The 22,520-nt window shown below is 37.0% G+C and overlaps 1 protein-coding gene across 1 annotated transcript in view; it reads right to left on the bottom strand.

The window, feature by feature from the left end:
• Positions 1 to 312: 312 nt before the first annotated feature.
• Positions 313 to 22,520, bottom strand: part of ENPEP (glutamyl aminopeptidase) — a 111,818-nt gene continuing 89,610 nt past the window's right edge. The window contains 7 exon segments of the mRNA XM_021001403.2: positions 313 to 1,155; positions 2,726 to 2,804; positions 10,925 to 11,065; positions 11,997 to 12,167; positions 14,022 to 14,123; positions 14,236 to 14,309; positions 15,391 to 15,541. Of these exon segments, the coding sequence (XP_020857062.1) occupies positions 1,000 to 1,155; positions 2,726 to 2,804; positions 10,925 to 11,065; positions 11,997 to 12,167; positions 14,022 to 14,123; positions 14,236 to 14,309; positions 15,391 to 15,541 (874 nt within the window). The 3' untranslated portion in view covers positions 313 to 999.

Raw genomic sequence — 22,520 nt, 5'->3', positions numbered from 1 at the left:
TCTCGGAGGAAGAGTTCAGGAAGATTCACTCTGGAGCCAGAGGATCTGGATTCAAATTCTGCCTCCGTCACTACCTGAATGATCTGAGGCAAGCCACTTCAGTTTATCTGTAAAATGAGAAGGTTGAAGTAGATAACCTTGGATTTTGAGCTCCCCTTGCAGCTGTCCATCTATGTTCCTAAGTGAGTGAAATGTCTTCTCATTTGTGAAATGGACAGACATTTGACTTTGCAGTCTGTTTTTGTAGATGTCTGAATTTGTAGAAGTCTGAGCAACCATTTGGCCAAGAATAAAAATGACATTTGAAAATAGTGATTTTTTTGAGGTAAATTTTCATCTTTATTTGAAAAAGGAAGGTAGAGTTCTGGTGTTGATTTTGTAGAAAGTGAAGGCAACTGTCATCTTACTGTTCTGGCTAATTCATGCACTCATTGAGTCTGACTTAAGCTCTAGTTACTTTGATGGGATTTAAAGTAGTAAGACAAATGTGAATAAAATGAAATTAGGTCTGTAGGATTCTGAATAATAAAATAAAGATTAAGATGGTGATATTGGTCCCTCAAGTGCAGGTATTTAAACTTTAAAAATCTATCAGGAGAGAAGATTAAGTGGTGTTTCTTTGGTCCTAAGAATGTAAAAGCTAAGACTAAAATGTTCCTTTCCCCCCACAGGTTTAAGATGTAAAGAATGATCCTTAAAGACATCAAATGACTATTAAATTCTCTTCAGTGTGTAAAAGATCTCCTATAAAGTACACTTGGAAGGAATCCCTGAGTTTATACAATACTCTGCTAGTATCTTCCTCATAAACAAAGAGGGATTTTTTAAAAAGCTTTGCAAAACACACACACACACACACACACACACACACACATACATCCTAGCAAGTGGTAGTATTTGTGCTTTTAGTCTACAGCCATAGTGTTTCTGAAATCAGCCTCCTAAATGCTTAATGGAAGGAAAAATGAATTCATAAAATTAAACTATATTTTAAATTCCTTAGTTATTTCCAGAGGTAGCATAAAGCAGCCACTGTTTAATGTCCTCTCTGTGAAGTTTCAACCACTCAATGTTATTATTCACTGTTTCCAGAACATTCTCTCGAGAAGCTGCTCCTGCTCCAGCATCAGGGTATTTATCAAAAAAGGTCTTTATCTAGAAAAGAAAGAGGAAGAATTTAAACAAGGACGACTCCTCCTGAGGATGCTAATTCATATTCTAGCTTTTTGGTGATCATCAAGAGACAGTAATTGGCAATCCCTTCTACCATAGAGTCTAGACCCAGCATACATAGACCTCCAAGTCGAGCTTCCAAGTTGAGATTCATCCTTTTAGAGCAATACTTCCCAAGTCTTCGACCCCCAAGCAACTATATAGAATACATGATGGCACCTTGCACCTCACAGGTTAGCATGCCCATCTCTGGTTTCTATTGGCTGCTGAAATTTGAGTGTATGTGTTCAGGTCCTTTACTTCTATCCTAGGGCAACTTCTCCCTGGTAAATTTTATCTCTAGGATAGAACATAAATCTAGAATTACAAGAGATGCCAGAAATCATTTAGCCCATCTCTGCATTTTACAGAGGGAAAATGAGCTCCGTGGAGATTGAACGACTCACTCCCAAATCACAGAAGTAGTGACAGTCATAATTCAAACCCAGATCAAAGTGGGGTTTGGATTTCAAAGGATCATAGATGAAAAAAGACTTTCATGATCATCTTACCTGGTTAAGACTTTCAGGGTCATACCACACCACACCCCTCCCCACACACACACATTTTACAGATGGGAAAGGTGAGGCCCACTGATGTTAAATGACTTGCCTAAGATCATAAAGGTAGTAACTATCAGAGGCAGGATTTGAACCTAGAGCCTTTAATTCCAGAGTCACTGTTCTTTCCATTATGTCCCTGTCCAGTATTTAACTCACTGTTTTGAGGATTTCTTACTTCAGGGGCTAAGTGCATTTTAAAATGATCCTTTAAGGATTCCAAATCCCTAACCCCCTTTTAGGCATGTTCTTATTTGTTTTCCAAACACACAGAGTCTATCCCTGGAACCACAGTGACTGTAATCCTCAACACAATAATAAAACATATGATTCTAATTCCAATAATTATATAAAACTTTCAAAATTTTGTTTCTCAGAGTAAACAGGTCCCAATGTCCTTTTTCTCCTTTCCATCAGAGAAAAAGAGAGACAGAGACAAAGAGACAGAGACAGAAAGAGATAGAGAGAGACAAAGAGAGAGACAAAGCGAGGAAGAGAGACAGGGAGAGAGAAACAGAGAGAGAGAAAGAGAGAGAGAAGGAGGAAGGGAAGAAGAAAATCTTTATCTATGAGGAGTTAAGAGATTTAAACCTTTGGTTTTGAAACACTAAACGCATGAAGTCTAAATGGAATCTAATCTTAAACAAATCACCCTAGAGCAAAAGGGTCATATCTCCCACAGCAAAAGAAGTAACTTTGGCTCCTTGGCAACTGAAGTAGCCACATAGAGCTGCTTTAAGGGCTGTGAGACCTTAGATTTTTGCCTTCTGGCCTGCCAAATACTTGTGGTATTTCCAAATAGGAAAAAAAAGGATCTGTATTTTCTACGATCTCCCCATCTATTGTCCTCACCATATCTAACTCTACGTCATTACATGGAGGAAATTCAATAGAAGATTAGTCCAGGCTATCTTTGAAAATGAGGGATGTTGGGCAATATTTTAAATTCATACCTGCCAGAGCTGGAACTCGGTATTAAATGGCTCTGCTATCGTCACAATTCGGCCAAGGTATCGGTTATTGAGAGTGAACCTGAAAGGAAATTCACGAGAGCAAAAGATAACATTAAGGGCATAGAGTTCTGAATTATTGATTTAGATTCAGAAGGCATTTCCACCACTGGGGGTCGGGGAGGGGGGAAGAGGCAGAGGGAGGGAGGGTTTGTTGTTAAAGTAATTGTCAAATAACTAGGAAGTCATAAAATCATGCTGTCTTGGAGACAGAACTCTCTCTAAGCTGTCTGTAATGCCACTGCTAAGCACTTTACGATTCTCATCTCATTTAATTCTCCCAACAACCCTGGGAGGTAGGTGATAATTAGAGCCATCTAGGACTTTAGAGATCAACTAGTGTAATCCAATCCCATCCAATCCAACAAACATTTACTGAGTGCCTACTATGTAGAAGCATTGTACTATGTTAAAATCGTCCCTGCCCTCAAAGAGGAGGGAAAAGAAGGGCATTTATTAAGTACCTACTAGAAACAGCTGGGTGGTCCAGTGGATAAAGTGCCAGCCTGAAGTTAGGAAGACTCATCTTCCTGAGTGCAGGTCTGGCCTGAGGCACTTACTAGCTATGTGACTCTGAGCAAATCACTTAACCCTGTTTGCCTCAATTTCTTCATATGTAAAATGAGCTGGAGAAGGAAATGGCAAACCACTCAAATATCTTTGCCAAGAAAACCCCAAATGGGGTCACAAAGAGTTGAATACAACTAAGAAATAACTATGTACTAGGCACTCTACATATATTACCTTCTTTAATATTCACAACAATTCTATGAGCTAAATGCTGTATTAACCTCATTTGGCAATTGAGAAAAATGGGACAGACTGAGTTGAAATCATTTGCCCAGAGTCACACAGCTAGTAAGTGTCTGAGCTTGGATTTGAACTCAGGTCTTCCTGACTCTAGCCCCTCTTAGCTGAGGAAGAAGCTTGTATTCTACAGTGGCAGTCCCCTTATTGCACAGGTAAGAAAACAGTCCTACAGGTTGGCCCAAGATTACATACTTAATTGTTGGAAGAGCTAGGATGAAAACCTGGGGCTCCAGACTCGAAATCCAGTGCCCTAAATAAAAAGCTAGGGAAATTATTAAAAAGTTATACTCCTTTTATGCCATTTACTAAGTCCTTTCTTAGGAGAAAATTCAAGCCAGTTGTGAATTCTCTTTTATGGATTAGGCAGCTGGGAAAGGGAAGGATGATAGAATTCCCAAAAAGCCCTCTGAGGACATTCTCCTACTTGGGAAAGGCTTTATTGTAAGCAGCCCATTCAGCGTACAGTTACTGACTGCTAAGAGTCTGCCTCATGTTTGCTTCCATTCAGTTCGGTTTAATGCACATGTATTAAGCTTCTACCATGTGTCAGAAACAAAGACAAAAATGAAATATTCCTTTCCCTCAAGAAACTTATATTCTACTGGGCAGGATGAAGTCAGGGAGCAGTTATGGGCATAAGATTTTTTTTTTTGAGAGCAGGAATTGTGCTTTATTGTTTTTGTACCCTCAAATGACTTAGCATGGTGTTTTTATATATGAGGCACCCAATAAATATTTAAATTGACTGGCTTTGAAATTTCTGGTTAGCTCATTTTAGTCTTCAGTGAGGCCTGGTATTGTCTTTCTGTTTTTTATAATTAATTAATCTTATATTATTAATTATATATAATCAATATATAAATAATATATAATAATAATATACAACAATAAATAATTATATGTTAAATTTATATATAATTAAATTATGTATAATTTATCTTTATAATAAATTAATAGTTTTCAGCATTCACTTCTATAAGATTTTGAGTTTTAAATTTTCTCCCCCTCCCTCTCCTCTCCCCTCCTGAAGAGGGTGGGCAATCCGATATAGGCTCTACTTATACATTCATATTAAGCATATTTTCACGTTAATCATGATGTAAAGAAGAATCAGAACTAATGGGAGGAACCACAAGAAAAAAGAGACAAAACAAAAACAACAACAAAAAAAAGGAGAGCAAATAGTACGCTTCCATCTGCATTCAGATTCCAAAGTTCTTTCTCTGGATGTGGATAGCATTTTCCATTATGAGTCTTTTGGAGTTGTCTTGGATCCTTATATTGCTGAGAAGAGCTAAGTCTGTCAAAGTCAGTCATCACACAATGTGGCTGTTACTGTGTGCAATGTTCTCCTGGTTCTGCTCACTTCACTCAGCATCAGTTCATGTAAGTCTTTCCAGGTTTTCCTGAGGTCTGCCTGCTCATCATTTCTTATAGTACATTCCATTACGTTCATAAACTACAACTTGTTCAGCCATTCCCCAATTGATGGGCATCCCCTCAATCTCCAATTCTTTGCCACCACAAAAAGAGCTACTATCAATATTTTTGTGCATGTGGGTCCTTTCCTGTTTACGTGATCTCTTTGGGAGAAGTGGTATTGTTGGGACAAAGGGTACGCACATTTTTATAGCCCTTTGGGCATAATTCCAGATTGCTCTCCAAAATGGTTGGATCATTTCACAACTCCACCAACAATGCATTAGTGTTCCAATTTTCCCACATCTTCTCCAACATTTATCATTTTCCTGTTTTGTCATGTTAGCCAATCTGATAAGTATGATGTGGTACCTCAGAGTTGTTTGATTTGCATTTCTCTAATCAATAGTGATTTAGAGCATTTTTTCACATGGCTATAGGCAGCTTTAATTTCTTCATCTGAAAACTGCCTGTTCATATCCTTTGACCATTTATCAAATGGGGAATGACATATTATTATAAATTTGATTCAGTTTTCTATATATTTTAGAGATGAGACCTTTATCAGAGACACTGGCTGTAAAAATTGTTTCCCAGCTTTCTGCTTCTCTTCTAATCTTGGTTGCATTGGCTTTGTTTGTGCAAAAACCTTTTAATTTAACGTAACCAAAGTCATCCATTCTGCATTTCATAATGTCTTCTATCTCTTGTTTGGTCATAAATTCTTCCCTTCTCCAGAGATCTGATAGATAAACTATTCCTTGCTCTCCTAGTTTGTTTATAGTATCAATCTTTATATCTAAATCATGTACCCATTTTGACTTTATCTTGGTTTAGGGTGTAAGATGCTAGTCTGTGCTTAGCTCCTCCCCATACTGTTTTCCAGTTTTCCCAGCAGCTTTTTTAAAAATAGTAAGTTCTTATCCCAGCATATGACATTTTTACACAAAGAATTACTAGGAGGAAAGGAGTACTAAATTCAGGAAATGCCTTTCCCAAGGTAAACCCGGCCAATTTCTATGATGACAGGCAGAAAGGTGCCCCATCTGATTTTTCCTTCTAAAACAGGCATTCTTAAACTGCAAACTACAAACTTTTTTATTACCATATTTCAATGTAATTACTTTCCTTTGTTCTCCTGCGTATTTTATTTTACACATTTAAAAACATCCTGAGAAGGGGTTCATCAGACAGTAAAGAGTTAGTATTGCTCTAGCATAGTCTTTGGCAAACAAGGGTCATTTCCATGCCTCAGTGAGGCAGTAGAGTGGGATGTCAGTAGAAATCACGTGCAGACTGGGTGGTGGAGCATATGGCTGTCATCTTCACGGGATGCCAGATTGAGAATTGGAAAGGACCTTGGGGGCCACAGAGCTCAACCCTCTAATTTTACAGTTGAGGAAACTGAGCCTGAGAGAAGGTGAATAGCTTGTCCAAGGTCACAAAGTCAGTGACAGAGCCTAGCTAAAAGAGGAATAGCTCAATCAGACTGGCTGCAGGCTGAAGAATTTTTGGCCAGAGTCTCTCTTGATGACTAAGCAATAATGTATTAGCAAGCTACATTTGGTGGGAAGTGGGAAGTAAAGATACCACTTTTGGTACAACACAGAGCTCAATATGTGTTAAATATTGCCAAAAGCTTCATCAAACTTAGCAAGCAATGGAGTTGGGTGTGGAGAGGAACAGATTTTTTTAAATTGTGAATTTCTCATTTTTTCCCCAAAATCAAAGGAATGTTGGATAATTTCAAATTTTCTTTCATAGCTGCCTGTGACTTTACATGGAATTTTTCCTTTCAGTGCCTAATCTTAGGGGCAAGATTAAGGCAGTGTTGTGTGAATTAACATGGCTAAACTGAGACAATTGCCTTCATGCTTACCAATAAGAATCACTTAAAAACCAAAAAGTGAAGGAGAATTTTTTTTTAAATGTGTGGTGTTAGCATTGAAAAGAGAAAGATGCTGGACTGGATCTTAATGTGCAGAAATAGTAGAGAATAGGCTATAATTTCCTCTTCCGCCTCATTATTTGTAAGACTTAACAGGAGGACACAATGAGATCTTGAACATCATAAAAGTGATTCGGTCACTGAGTCTTTTTAGCTTTACTTCTGAGGCTGCTAGATGGTACTGTGGATAGAGTGCTAGATCCAGGGTCTAGAAGATCTGGCTTCCAATCTAGCTAAATGACATTGGGAAAGTCATCTATCCTCTGTGTTTCCTCATGTATAAAATGGGGGTGGGGAAGTGAGGTGGTACAGTGGATAGAGAGCCAGCTGTGGAGTCAGGAGGACCTGAGTTCAAATCTAGCCTCAGACACTTATTAGCTGTGTGACCTTGGGCAAATCACTTAACTCTTGCTTGTTTCAGTTTCCTAATCTGTAAAATGAGTTGGAGAAGAAAATGGTAAACCACTACAGTATCTTTGCCAAGAAAACCCCAAACGAGGTCGTGAAGAGTTGAATAGGACAACTCAACAACTACAGAAAAATGGGGATAAAAGTAGCACCTAGGGGGCAGCTAGGTGGCACAGTGGATAGAACACCAGCCTTGGATTCAGGCAGACCTGAGTTCAAATCTGGCCTCAGACACATAACACTTACTAGCTGTGTGACCCTGGGCAAGTCACTTGACCCCATTGCCTAGACAAAAAAAAAAGTAGCACCTACCACCCAGGGGTGTAGTAAGGATAAAATGTAATGATATTTGTAAAGCATTTTGCCAATCTTAAAGTGCTATATAAATGCTAGATACTGTTACTATTATTATATTACAAGACACATATCGTAGTCATTTTTAACGTGATGATCATAATTCTTCAAGATCCTTACCATTACAATATTACTAAGGCCATGCAAAGAGAAGAGTTTCTAGGAGCAAAGCATGAAGCCTGTTGCCTCAGAAGACACTATTGAAATTGCTTTAGTTGATGTCTCTTTGAATGAGTTTCTCATTCACAGTCATAAAATAAAATTAAAAGGGAAACATGAAGTTTCATCCCTTTGTACTGTTGTTATTAGTGAGTGCATTGAACCCTGAGGTTTTATCCCTAAGTTTAGTGGGAGAAACAAAAAGGAAGTAATAATCCTCCAGCAATCTGGGGTTTTGTGGCTGATCCTCAAGCTGGCAACGATGTTGCTAACGTGATCATCAGATGTCCTTCAAGGCGCATCATGAAAGCCAAAGAAGCTGATGATAAATTGTATCTAGATAGAAGCTGCTAAAAATAGCCATTTTGAAGCTTGAGGAAAAGGGTAGAGGCCTGGGGAGAAAAAGTTTGAATGGAGCCTGGCTCAATTTTTGTTCAAGCCTATTCCAGTTCTCATGGAGAAATTAACATTTATTCAAGATAGTTATAATTAGGCTGTGCCCCCTCCCCCGCCTGGTTTTTTGGTTCATTTGTTTTTTTAATGGTCATATGGTTGTCACATAATTTCACATATTGGACCATTTCAAAAGCACAGGAAATTAGATCATTGGGCTGTGAAAAAAGTGATACAACAGAGAATTTTGCCCTGGTGAACTGAAAGGTAGAAAAAAGAAAGGAAGAAAATAGCATATCACGTAGTAGTAGTTGTTAATTATATTATTGGTATTGTTTACTGTCATTTAGGTAGGGTGCTAGGAAAGGGGTTGTCGTTTTTCCTTCATTCTCTGAGAATACCATGACATCAGTGAGGTGATGCCATGACATGAAAGTGAATTGGATTTAAGTAAGGGCCGGCTGTGCAAAGTTACCAGCCTTACTTTCTCTTCTGGAGCCATCTGGGTCCAGTGGCAAGATACAGATCAGGATGACTGGAGATGGCCCTGGTGCAGTGGGAGACCTTGGCCTTGGTTAAGGTCTTTAAGAAGGTGAGGAAGAGAGGTAGTGATAGAAGTAAATGCCTTTGATATTGCCAGTTACAATTGCTCCCCATGGTATAAAAAACTCATATTTTGAAAAAAAAATATTTTCCTTACAACAGCATCTTGAAATGGGCAATACAACTAGTATTACCTGCAATATACAGATAAGAAAAACTGAGGCCCAGAAAAGGTAAATGACCTGTTCATTCATAGTAACAGTTACATTTTAATCTAGGCCTCCTGATTCACCATCTGGTGTTTTTCCCATGATGCCAAGCTGATTTCTCAAGTTAAGGATGGCAAAGGGTTAAGATCCAGTGGTCAATTTTGGTAAATAAATATATATTTATAAATATAATATTTGTATATTATAAGCTACATAATATTATCATATACAATTTACATAATTATATATGTACTGCTACCCATTACCACTCCTATTCCTTTGTTGAATAAGCCTGAAATTATAAAAGTCTTGGAAGAAGGGCAAGGGAATGATTTTTCTACACATAGGAGAAAAAAAAAAGGAAAGTTGGAAAAGCATTTCTCCTTTCTTACTAAGCCTTCCTCGTTTACTGTTTCCTTCTTTATAAAAAGTGTTATAAGTAGGATATATAACTTTTGTCATGTACTGTTCAAAGACATGCAGGATAATTATTTGGTCAAAAGAATATTACTACTATTGCTACTACTGCTGCTGCTGCTATTACTACTCCTTTTACTGCTGCTACTATTACTACTGCTACTACTGCTACTGCCATTAGGTCAAAAGGTAGTGTAGAGAGTTCTGGCTCCTATTAGTAAAGGAAGAGATTGAGTGCTGATGTGAAATTAACATTTAGATCTGGAAAGACCTTAGAAGCCAGTTAGTACAATTGCTCATTTGACAGCTGAGGAAATCGAGGTCCAGAGAGGTTGGTCATAGGATCATAGAATCATGGATAGAGTTGGAAAAGACCCTAGCTGCTATCTCGTCCAATCCATCACTTTACAGATGAGGCCCAGAGAGATCAGAGATCACAGGTGTAGAATTGTAAAGCATTTTCGTTGCTGTCTAATTTTACACCTTATTTCAGAGATGAGGAAATTGAAGCCCATTTACATAAGTAGTAAATTACAGACCTGAGATTTGAATAGCCCAGTGCAGTGAATAGAGCACTAGAACTGAGGTTTGGAAGACCTAGGTTCAAAGTCTGCCTCAGATACTTACTAGCTTTGTGATCCTTGGCAAAGGAAGGGAAGGAGAAGGTATCAAGAATTTATTAAGGGCCTACTGTGTGCAAGGTCCTATGCTAAACATTTTACAGGTGTTATCTTGTTTAATTTCTTCAAACAACAATAGTTTAATTTCTCTGGGTCTCATCTGTAAAATGAAGGCATTGGACTCAGTGACCCTAAAGGTCCCTTCTAATTTTAAACCTAGGGTAGCTAAGTGTTTCAGTGGACCACTGATCCTGGAGTCAAATCCTGAATCAAGATCTGAGTTCATTATGGCCTCTGACATAATGTAACCTGGGCAAGTCACTTAATTCTGTTTGTCTCAGTTTCCTCATCTGTAAAATGAGCTGGAGAAGGAAATGGTAAACCACTCCAGTATCTTTGCCAAGAAAATCCCAAATGGGATCATAAAGAGTTGGACACAATTGAAATGGCTGAACGACACCCCCCAAAAATTTATTACCTTTTCACCCCAATATTATGTTGTTTCCATTATATTTTGAAGTTAATTCAAGGAATTCTAATATCCCAATGGATAAAGAGATAAATATTATCACATGTTATAAATAATCATGCATATGTTTATACGTACTCATATTTAATCGCTAGCATCACATCCTTTCAGACTCCAATTTGCCACTGATGTGTTAGAACTAATTCTTTCAAAAGGAAGTGACATGAAGTCAACTTGAGTCTTGTTCCTTTCATGGAAAATAGCATTTTCCTCCATCTCTAAACACATACTCCTTGAGCAAATGGCACTTATTGAAACTAGAAATAGTTACGTGAGGAATAAAATGTCCCTAGGCAGTCATAAGCAAAGAAAACAAAAAACCAATCGACATACCTGTCTACTAAATATTCCCAGTTCAATCGTATCCAGTCCCAGGCCATATACTTGCCATAGCTATTATATGAAATATATCGGATAATAGTAAACACATCCTGGGATTTAATTACGTTGGTGTCCTTGAGAAGTTCCAGATACCTAAGAGAAGCCAAATGGAAAGACAGTTCAAAAGGAACTTTTAATGTTCACCTTTAGCAAAATTCCACCCAATAACATACCAGCAATCCTATTCTTGGGGTACCAACTGACATAATTAATTGAATGGAACAAGTAATGATAAAACATGTTTAATTCTTTCATCTCTCATACCACTGTCAAAGGCTAATCATTGATTCTAAAAGCTCAAAAAAAGCCAAGCTATCAAAACCTGAGAGAGCTCATTTTTGAGGTCACTCAGAGACATGAAACAAACAATAAATTATACTTTGTTTATAAAATATGAACCTTGGAACTCAATGCACATTGTCAAGGAGTTTTTGTTTGTTTGAAAATGGCTTTTAACCACACCTACTCATGTTTTCCTCATCTGTTGGACAGGATTCTATAAAAATAGCTAAGAAGCCAACATTTTCTGGAGAAGAAATGAAAGGAATATTCCTATTATCTCATGCAGATTCAGAGTTAAATGCATTTGACTCATTTCTGGAATGCATTTATTAATATGCTAATGCAACATTGTTTAGCTCTATTGTCTGTAGGAGTAAAAATGAGTCTAATGTCTTGAACTGAGTATCTATGTACCAATTGCATTTACTCTCTTCCATGGTCACAGACTATAACCCCAATGATCCTAGCTGACCATCTCAGGAATGTATGTTGGTCACAAGGCAGGGTGGGTGGGAGGAAGAGCTGGCAAGAGAATGTGGTTGGAACGGGACATTTTCCCTCACTACCACTGGGAAAGCCACTAGATAATGCATGTCTTATTGATACTGGTTGAATTGTATTATTGAGTTTCTATGTGAAATATAGCTCATATATCATATGTTTCAGGTAAAAAAATTAAGATAATATACATCTTAAGAAAGAAATACTCTTTTCAGAGAATTAAGAAAAAGCCAGAAATAACCTTGATAAAAGGGTAACATCATTCACAGATGCTAATCCATAAAGTAATTTTTCTTTTTCTTGAGCTAGAGCGGTATTCTGGTACACGGAGAGCATGTAGTTCCATGAGGCTTCATCTCCTGAGTTCTGCATTCCATATCGGTACACCAGAAGCCGGAGATTAGCAGGTTGACTGGAAGAGACACAGAATTTCATTTGTAGAGTTTCTTTTTATTTGTTTGTTTGTTTTCATCATAAGACTTCACTACATTCTTTTGGTTCTCCTCCTAATGTGTCTAACTGCTCTTGCTCAATCTCCTTCACTGGCTTCTATTCTTGAATTATAGCAGTTTCCAAAGTCTCTGCTCTCTCTGTCTCTGTCTCCCTCTTCACCTTTTCCTTTGATCATCTCATTCAATTTCATGGCTATCATCTCAATAAAAATGACTCCCCAATCTACTTCTCTAACATCGACCTTTTTCTTGAATGCCAGGCTAGCATTTCAAATTATCTATTGGAAATCTTCATTTGGATGGTCCGTTGACACACACCTCATATTCAACATTTGCAAAATGAATGAATTAATTTTATTTCATGAATAATGCTTTTTTTTTACCTTTTTTTATTGAAATCTTTTTAGAGGCAGCTAGGTGGCACAGTGGATAGAGAGCTGGGCCTGGATTCAAGAACACCTGAGTTCAAATCTGGCTTCATATGCTCACTGGGATGTGATCCTGAACAAGTACTTTAATTTCTGGTTGCCTCAGTTTTCTCAACTGTAAAATGGAGATAATAATAGCACTTACCTCCCAGAGAGAGCATCAAATGAGATATTTGTAAGGCATTTAGCAAAAACCCTGGTGCACAGTAAATACCACATAAATGCCAGGTATCATCATCATTGTTATTATTCAGTGGCATCATACCATTTCTAATTGCTCATGCTTGTAATCTTAGCAACATCTTTGGCTCCTCCCTCTCTTTTAGCCCATATATCTATTAGTCAATTGATGCAGTGCGTAGAATTCTGGGCTTGGATACAGTGATCCTACCTCAGACACTTACTTGTTGTGTGACCCTGGGCCAGTGACTTAATCCCAGCTTCAGTTTCTCCATTTATACCATAGTAGCCTCATAACAATCCCACTTCTAGTTTCTTCTCTTTTCACTCTACTTCCACCATTGAAGACTGATCTTCCTTACACCATTCTGTTCTTCCCAAATCTGCAATGACCCCCACTGCTCACTAAATAAATACTAGACTCCTTAGTCTGACACTTTAGGCTCTCCAGAGTCACCTCAAGTCTTTTTTGTATACTTTGTTTTGGCCTAATTGGACTGCTCACTACTCTCTCCATCTCCTTTCTCAAGGCCCAGCTCAAACATCACCACCTCCATGAAGATCTCTGATTTCCACAGGTGAAAATGATTTCTCCCTTATTTCTACTTTTTTATGCAATTATATTCCAATTTATAGATTATAAAGTCCTTGAAGACAATAACTGTTTCACTTTTTTCTGTGTATACTCAGTGCCTATCATGGTGTATAGTTATAACAGGAGCTTAATAAATTCTTGTTGCTTGATAAATTAATTGATTTGCATTACATTTACCTGTACACATGTCTTACCTCCCCCATCAGACAGTAATAATAGTAGCTAACATTTATGTAGCTCCTACTGTGTGCCAGGAACTATAATAAGCACTTTACAATTATTATCTCATTTGCTCCTTATAATAACTCTGGGAGGTAGGTGCTATTATTATCTCCATTTTATAGGTAGGGAAACTAAGGAAAACAGAGCTTTCATGACTTCCCAGGGTCACCTACCTAATAAGTGTCTGAGGTCACATTTGAACTCAAGTCTTCCTGATTCCCAGCCCAACACTCTAGCCACTGTGTATAAATGTTAGCTGATTTTTAAGGTCAGTAACTATGTCTTTTTATCTCCTCCAGTGCACAAATGCATCCATTGAATTCAGTAGGTGATTTATTCATGTAAAATGAAGCAACAGATAAGGCAAATTAAACATTGTCAATAGTCACCTAGTTCCATCTTGCCACTTCTTAAATAATTCAGAAGCCTTGTTGAGTGCATCTGTATCTCCCATCTTGCATGCTAACCCTAGAACTGAGGTACGAAGTAGCCTTTGAAAAAGAGAGGAAAACCAAACGTCATTGTTTAACTGTTGTAGCTAGTTGTTTTTTTTTAATTAAATAAGCAAATGTTCACATCACTAAAAGATAAATAAGTAATAACTTTTCAAGATGTCCTCCTTCATCTTCCCATGTCAGAGAATCTGCCAAAGGCTTCACCACACTTCGGATGTGTTCCTGTTAAAAAGAACCATTAAAAATTAGTATCCTTCACTGTTCAGTCAAGTCTCATCCATTTCAGGAATAGCCTACAGAAGTCTGAGGATCTAGTGAATACCACTGTACTAAGGCTCTTTTCCATTAACCTCTGTGACCCCAAACTTTTGTTTAGAGAATAGGGCTGGCATTATCACACTACAAATCTGGATCTGTCTTGACCCAGTCTTGCTTTGCCAGCAACTTCTTGTTATATAGTGGGCACCTCAATGTTCTTCTCTGTACGTTAAGTTATCCTGTCCATCATAGTTAGGAATATTCCGATGTCCCTAGTTTTAATTTCCTCTTTTTTAAATTGGGGATAAGAACAGCACCTAGCTTGGCCCATAGAAAGATGGTATAACCACAGATGCAATGTGGTCTATACACATTATAATTTCCTCATGAGAAAACTGCTACATTCATAATAGAATTCTTCTTGGCAAAGGACAACAATTGAAGACATGTCTCTTAAAACATCATTTACCATTAGAGTGAAATTGGCAATCATGAGAATAACCGAGGACAGAGATTGTTATATTTTGATACTGACAGAACCTTTTGAAATCGTGTTTTAATATCAATGAGCCCATTCAATGGACAGATCGTGGTTTTCTTTCTTTTAAAAAAAATACACACTTTAAGGTTTTCAAACTGCTTTACATTTGTTATCTTATCTGATCCTCAAAATTACCATGTGAGGTAGATACTATTGTTATTCCCATTTTTAAAAAGAGGAAACTGAGGCTAAGAACATCACAATACTTCTATGTGATTCTTATTATGAGACTTTAGGTATTAGAATGTGCCTTAGCAGACTATATAGCTGTTACTATTTCTTATCCTTAATGAAACCTCCTTCTGACATCATAACTGCTAATTTGCAAGTGTTTTTTCTGTAGACCATAGCTAGAAGAGAAATGGTTTGTTTACAAGGGATGTCTTTATTATACCTTCATTTTCCCTTCATTTTGGTGGTGGAGATGTGGGTTTCTATTCTGTCACCCACAGCTTACTCTACCAACAGTTCCATTTAGTTCCCCAATTATATTATCAGCATTACCTTAAGCAGAGGATACAACTCTGTATCATCTTCAAGCATGCTGGTTATATAAGATAGTGCCGATATAACTCTGTCCCATGTTAAGTAGTCACTTTCATCTTTCAGATACAAGGTCAGGTTCAGAGAAGCACTGTAATTCAGAAGATTGGCCCTAAGAAAAGAAATGCAATACAATTTATTCAAATTTCAGTTCTCATTTGGCTTGAAAGCACTAATGGAAAGCAACATACCGTTCAATACCGATTAGACTTCTTTTTCATCAACAATTCTTTCATGAAATTGTTTAGAAAATCGTGCTTATTGAGAGCATTTTGAAGCCTCCTGCCTACTGGTTTGGGAACCTGTCAAGTGCTCTTATGTTAGCAATGATCTATTAGCCTCATCACGTAGTCAGCAATGAGGAACAAGACATGAAAAGCAGAATATGCATTTTCAAAGACACTGGAGCTAGGTTTAAAGACAAATGAACAGAAACTACCATGTCATGTGTTTAGCACCGAAGAACATAAAAATTAAAATATATTCAGTATTGCTGTTATAGTGACAATGAATCTGCCATAAAAATAGCTCATTGAAGTAGCTTTCATTTGTATTTTTTAAAGGGAAACTTTATTGACTGCTGGTTCATTGTCCTGTAGGTGTCCAATAAATATTGAATGGAAAACTGATTACACTATTCAGCCAATCTATCTTTCTTAAGTTTTCTCCTGTAGAAATTTGCCTCATCTATACATTTCCCAATGCTCTTCTTGGATTTAAAACAAAAATTTCCTCTGGATATTTTGTAAGCACTTTCAGAATATGAAATCTTGGGAAATAGTAGTGATTGCCTCTACTTTTTTGGGTATCACTTCCTTCTCCCCCCTCCTCTACTCCAGTCAGGAACAATCTAAATTTTAGACAAGTTTCAAAGAATCCTAGGTAAAAATGAAGTATACTTTCAAGATTTTTTAAAATGTAAGCATAAAAGTAAAATATTTGAACTTGAATTTATGTCATTTGAAATTTATTGAGTCAATATAGTGACACTAAAACATTTGAGATTTGAAAATGTTTTGTGTATGAAACATGTGCCCTAAGGATGTTATTAAGAAGAAAATCCTGGGGCAGCTAGATGGTATGGTGGATAAAGCTCTGGCCTTGGAGTCAAGAGGACCTGAGTTCAAATCTGACCTCAGACACTTGACACTTAGCTAGCTGTGGGACCCTGGGCAAGTCACTTAACCCTGATTGCCTCACACCAAAAAGAAGAAGAAGAAGAAGAAGAAGAAGAAGAAGAAGAAGAAGAAGAAGAAGAAGAAGAAAATCCTTATATACATCACAATATTTATAGCAACACTTTTTTGTGATAATAAAAGAGTTGGAAACAATAAATGTCCATCAGTTAGGGAATGGCTAAACAAATGGAGGAACATAAACGGAAGGGAATATTATTGTGCTATAAGATATTATGAATATGATGAATACAGAAAACAGGGAAATGCATCAACTAATATAAATTGAAGTAGCAGAGCCAAAAAAAAATAGACACGATGCCTATAGCAAGGGAAATGGAAAAAAAAGCAAGAATCACAAAACAATTGAAAATGAAGGTTGAAAATTACAGAAAATAAGTATGGCCACAAAGAAGAGATGTGAGAATATACCTGTTCCCTCTTCATGGCAGAGGTAGGAAATCTATGGGTGTGGAATATTCTATGTATTTTCAGATTTTTTTATGTATTGACAAGTTTTGCTGATTTGTGTGTGTGTGTGTGTGTGTGTATGTGTGTGTGTGCTTCCTCTTTAAAAAAACTTGATTACATAGAAGGGGAACACAGAGGGACATAAGGGAAAATTAATTTGAATACAAAAGACATCAATAAAATTTATTGTAAAAAAGAAAATTATTTGTGGGTTATTATAAAACGGAGGACCCACTTTACAGGTAATGCCAATGAAATCAATATACTATTTGAAATGGACATCCAAAACCTACCTCTCTAATTCTATGACTTTAGATAGCCAATCCATCCAAAGGGAATATTATTAAAGTTGGCTCTGCTGATTGATCAAATGTATAGAATGGATGCCAAATCTCCACTTCAGATTCTAAAGTCGATAACAAATATCCAGCCACAGGATCCAACCTTTGGTGAACCAGGCCTGTAGCACAGGAACTTTGAATTTAATTCAATTCCATATGAAAGGTAATGGATATTGAAGCCAAATATTTCTTAATAGGGATGCTCTATCTTTCTCTAAGACTAAAATGTAATCATTGAGAGAGTCTGCATTTTAACAGGTAATTTCCTGAATTGGATTTTTTTCATTATATTTGGAACTTACAAGATTTTAATGAAGAGAAATCCTTACTAAATTCAATGTAAACTGTGACCAGCTCCCTCCTATAGGTACCACCCCCTGGTCTTTGTCCTAGACTGACTGCTCAGTCAGTAAGTGACCCAAGTGATTTTTGGTACCAATTCAAATGCAGCAGCTGGTATTTTTGTCATGGTTGCTCCTTATCATGGTCAAACAGAACCAACTTGTAGGAAGGAGACTGATTTAAAGAGGGTCAGTAAAGTAAATAATAAAGTAAAGAAGAACTCATTGGGAAAATTCAGGGGTTAGGCAATTGAGGGCAATTTGACCTTGATTTGTTTTTGGTTAAACTAATGGCATTAAAGGCATCTTGTTTTCTAGACGTGGCATATAGCTCTTTCAAGATAAAACAGCATCTTAATAATAATAACTAACATTATAATGATAGCTTTAAGATTTAGAAAGTGTCCCAAACACGTTAGCTACACAGTCATAGGTGTAGAGCTAAAAGGGATTTAAAAGGCCATCTAGTGAAAGCTTCTTATTTTATGGGTGAGGAAACAGGGGCCCCACAAACAGTGTGTCCCTAGTGCCAAGCTGGTGTATGCTCAATGTATGATTGATGATTGATTGACAGAAATCATAGTGGTGATAAACATCAGAGGCAGAATTTGAACACAGCTCCTCTGATTCTCAACCCAATCCTGTTTCCACTACAATATGATCCTAGAGGCATTAATGCCCTGATTTTACAGGTGAAGAAAATGAGGGTCTGAGAATGAGGGGACTTGCCAATATTTATACAGATAGCAAGTGTCAAAGGTAGGGTTTGATCGCAGGCCTCTCCTGATTCAAAGTCCAAAGCCCTTTCCACAACAAAGGGGTTGTAGCAGTACCAGATCTCAAACTATACTTCAAAGTGGTAATTCTCAGAACAATTTGGTATAGGTCAAAAAATTATGTGTAGACCATGTAGACATATAATTTCTTTCATAGAGTTGTCTAATTTTCCCAATAGTTTTTGTTCAGTTGTTATTCCTTACCCCAGTAGCTGGGATCTTTGTGCTTATTGAAAACTAGGCTACTAGGTTTGGTCACTTCTGAATGTTGTGTACCAATTCTATTCCCTTGAGGAGCTCTCTATCTTTTGGAATTAATTGTCTTTGAATATTTTGTGGAATTCACTTATGAATTCTTTGGATTTATATCTTTAATGAAGTTTGTTTTTTAAAGTTCATTTGTGTGGTCAAAAGATATGAATAGGCAGTTTTCAGAGGAAGAAATCAAATCATATGGTCAAAGTATCCTATAAATCACTACCAATTAGAGAAATGCAAATTAAGACAATTCTGAGGTACCTTCTTACACGAACAAAACCAATGCAACCAAGAATAGAAGGAAAACAGAAAGATGGGAAATAATTTTTACAGCCCATGTTTCTGATAAAGGCCTCATTTCTAAAATACGTAGAGAACTGAGTCAAATTTATAATAATATAAGTAGTTCCCCAATTGATAAGTTGTCAATGGATATGAACAGGCAGTTTTCAGATGAAGAAATTAAAGCTCTCTATAGCCATATGAAAAAATCCTCTAAATCACTATTGGTTAGAGAAATGCAAATTAAAACAATTCTGAGGTACTGTCTTATGCCTATCAGATTGGCTAATATGACAGAAAATGAAAATGATAAATGTTAGAGAAGATGTGGGAAAATTGGAACATTCAACATATGGTTGGTGGAATTGCAAACTGATTCAATCATTCGGAGAGTAATTTGGAACTATGTGCAAAGGGCAATCAAACTGTGCATACTGTTTGATCCGGCCATGTCACTATTAGGTCTATATCTTCAAAGAGATCACAAAAAAGGAAAAAGGACCTACAGGTACAAAAATATTTGTAGCAGCTCTTTTTATGGTGGCAAAGATTAGAAATTGAGGGGATGCCCATCAATTGGGGAATGGCTGAACAAGTTGTGGTATATAAATGTTACGGAATACTACTGTGTTATAAATGATGAGCAGGCAGGTTTCAGAAAAAGCCTGGAAACACTTACATGAACTGATGCAAAGTGAAGTAAGCAGAACCAGGATAACATTGTACACAGTAACAGCAACATTGTGCAGTCATCAACTATGATTAACTTAGCTCTTTTCAGCAATACAGTGATCCAAGACAATTTCAAGACTAGTGAAGGAAAATACTATCCACATCCAGAGAAAGAACTGAATTGTCTGAATGCAGATTGAAGCATGCTATTTTTACTTTCTTTATTTTTTTTATTTTTTTCCTTTTGTTCTGTTTCTTCTTATACAACATGACCAATATGGAAATATGTTTTATGTGTTTGCACAAATATAACCTATATCAACTTGCTGACCATCTTGGAGAGAAGGGAGAGGAGAGAGGGAAGGAGAAAATTTGGAACTAAAAACTTTACTTGAAAAATTAATGTTAAAATTTTCTTTACATGTAATTGGAAAAAAATGAAATACTATTTAAAAGAAAAAAAAAAGAAAGTTCATGTATGGCTTGTTCAACTTCTTCCTCTGAAACTAGATTAACTTCTCTATTTTGTGTTAATGTTAATTTCAGTATTTTATACTTTTGTAAACATTCATTTTTCTTAAAGAATTGTTGTTAGTTTTATTGGTATACAATTGGTAAAATAGTTTTCAATAACAGCTTTATTTCTTCTTCACTTATTGTGAATTTTCTTTCAAAATTTTTTATACTGGCAATTTAGTTTTCTTTTTAATCAAATTAGTTAATAGTTTATCTTGTTGTCTTAAGTCAGTTTTTTTTTCGAATTTATATCCCCAGCACTTAGTACAGTTCTGGCAAACAGTAGTGGCTTAAAAATGTTTATTGACTAACTGACTGGTTTTATTTATTCATCATGATGAATTTCTGGAATGACAAACTCAAAAACTGCATAGAATGAGCGGTCATGGAAAAGCTGCAAGCTGCGGCAGAGAGAGGGAGGGGTACACACATTGACGCATCACAGCTCTATGTAAGAATCTTAGCAAAATGAAAATGATGACTGATTGTGATAACAATGAAGGCGATAATTTGTCTGTGCCCCTTTACTCAGTCTATGATCCAAGAGCTGGTGCAGACATAAAATGACCTTAATATTTACCACTATCTAGCAGTGCAACATTTGCCCTCAATTCTGCCTCTAGGTTTTCACAGCAAGTTCAGCACATTTGCATTCTAGGTAAAAGTGCACCTACATCTGGATGTAAGCTTCAGGAAATTCTAAGACAGCATTTTGCAGTAGTGAATAGAAGACTTATTTTTCTTATGTGCTATTTTCACAGATTGAATGAGAAGGTAATCTTATGGTACATCTTTTCTCTCAGAGGCAGTTAGGTGGTATGACAGACAGAAGGGCAGAACTTTGCAAAGACAATTCTGAAGGGGCTTTACTGCATGCTTAAAATATGTGCTGGAGGATGAAAGATGCAGGAGTTTTCCTATTACCCCTCTGGTGGATCTGAATCAGAGTCGGAATAGCTTTTCTAAATAGGACTCTATCTCAGTACTGAGACTGCCTGGGCTGGATATGCAAGCTGTTCAGTCATTTCCGTCTTGTCTGACTCTTCACGACCTCTCTTTGGGGTGCAGTGGATAGAGTCCTGGACCTGGAGTCAAGAAGATTCATCTTCCCGAGTTCAAATCTGGCCTCAGACACTTACTAGTTACATGACCCTGGGCAAGTCACTTAACCTCTGTCTACTTCATTTTCCTAAAACCGAATAAAATAAGAGCATTTACCTTTCATGATTGTTGTGAAGGTCAGGTTAGATAGTATTTGTATAAGTGCTTAGCACAGTGACTGGGACACAGTAGGTACTATATAAATGCTTATTACCTTCCCTATTATATTATCTTCCCATTGTTGTGGGGTCAAAGCTATTGCTCCCTTCAAGCTGGACTTTCTCTAGTCACTCCCTCAACCCTTTCCTCTCCGAGGAAACTGTTTTCTTTTGAACCAGCTTGGATAACAATAAATTTCTGACAGTGCCAGCAAGTTAGTTTCCCCCTGCATTCCTGAGTCATTGTGATGCTCAAAGCAACCTGAATAAATTTTTTCTTTTTCTTCTGGGAATTTAAAATAAGCCAATAATTTTCTCTTCGACTATGAGCCCCCAGCCAGAAATCTCACTCTACCATAGCAACAGTTTTTAAAACGCTTACCCTATTTATTCCCTATTACCACCCTCAAATACTGCATTAAAAAAATCTGTTGGTCAATGAAAAAAAGTAGACCTTAAGTAGTTCTACCTGCCTGATCAGCAGCTCAGTATCATGAAGGGCAGGCTACATTTATTTAAAAAAAAATGAAAGGAAAGATACCATTTCATAAGCTTTATGTCTCCACCGAGCTGGTAAGAGTGATTGGTGGTCTGGAGACCATACATGTCGGGACAGCTTAAGCAGTAGACTGAAGGTCAAGTGGACTGACTAGTTTGGAGGAATTAATAAATAATGATTGCATTTATAGAGCATTCTAACAGTTACAAAGTTTGCTTTCCCTCTGTTATCTCTTCGATGTTCACAACAGCTTTATGAAGTAGTACCAGAGTTTTCCATTGTATCTTATGGATGCATTTTTAATCTGGCACCACCAGCTCATCTTTAATCTCTGAATTTAGAATAGTGTGGGAGAAAGGACATTGGCCTGGAAATCAGGACAATTCAGGACCCTAGTTCTCTTTCTTATTTCCACTTACTGTATAACCTTGAACAAGTCACTGAATCCCTGTAAACCTGTTACCTCATCAGAAACATGAAAGGTTTAGACTACATAATGCC

This window comes from Phascolarctos cinereus, unplaced genomic scaffold (assembly GCF_003287225.1).
Source record: "Phascolarctos cinereus isolate Bilbo 61053 unplaced genomic scaffold, phaCin_HiC Scaffold_9;HRSCAF=440, whole genome shotgun sequence".
NCBI lineage: Eukaryota > Metazoa > Chordata > Mammalia > Diprotodontia > Phascolarctidae > Phascolarctos > Phascolarctos cinereus.
This window is presented reverse-complemented; position numbering and strand designations above follow the sequence as displayed.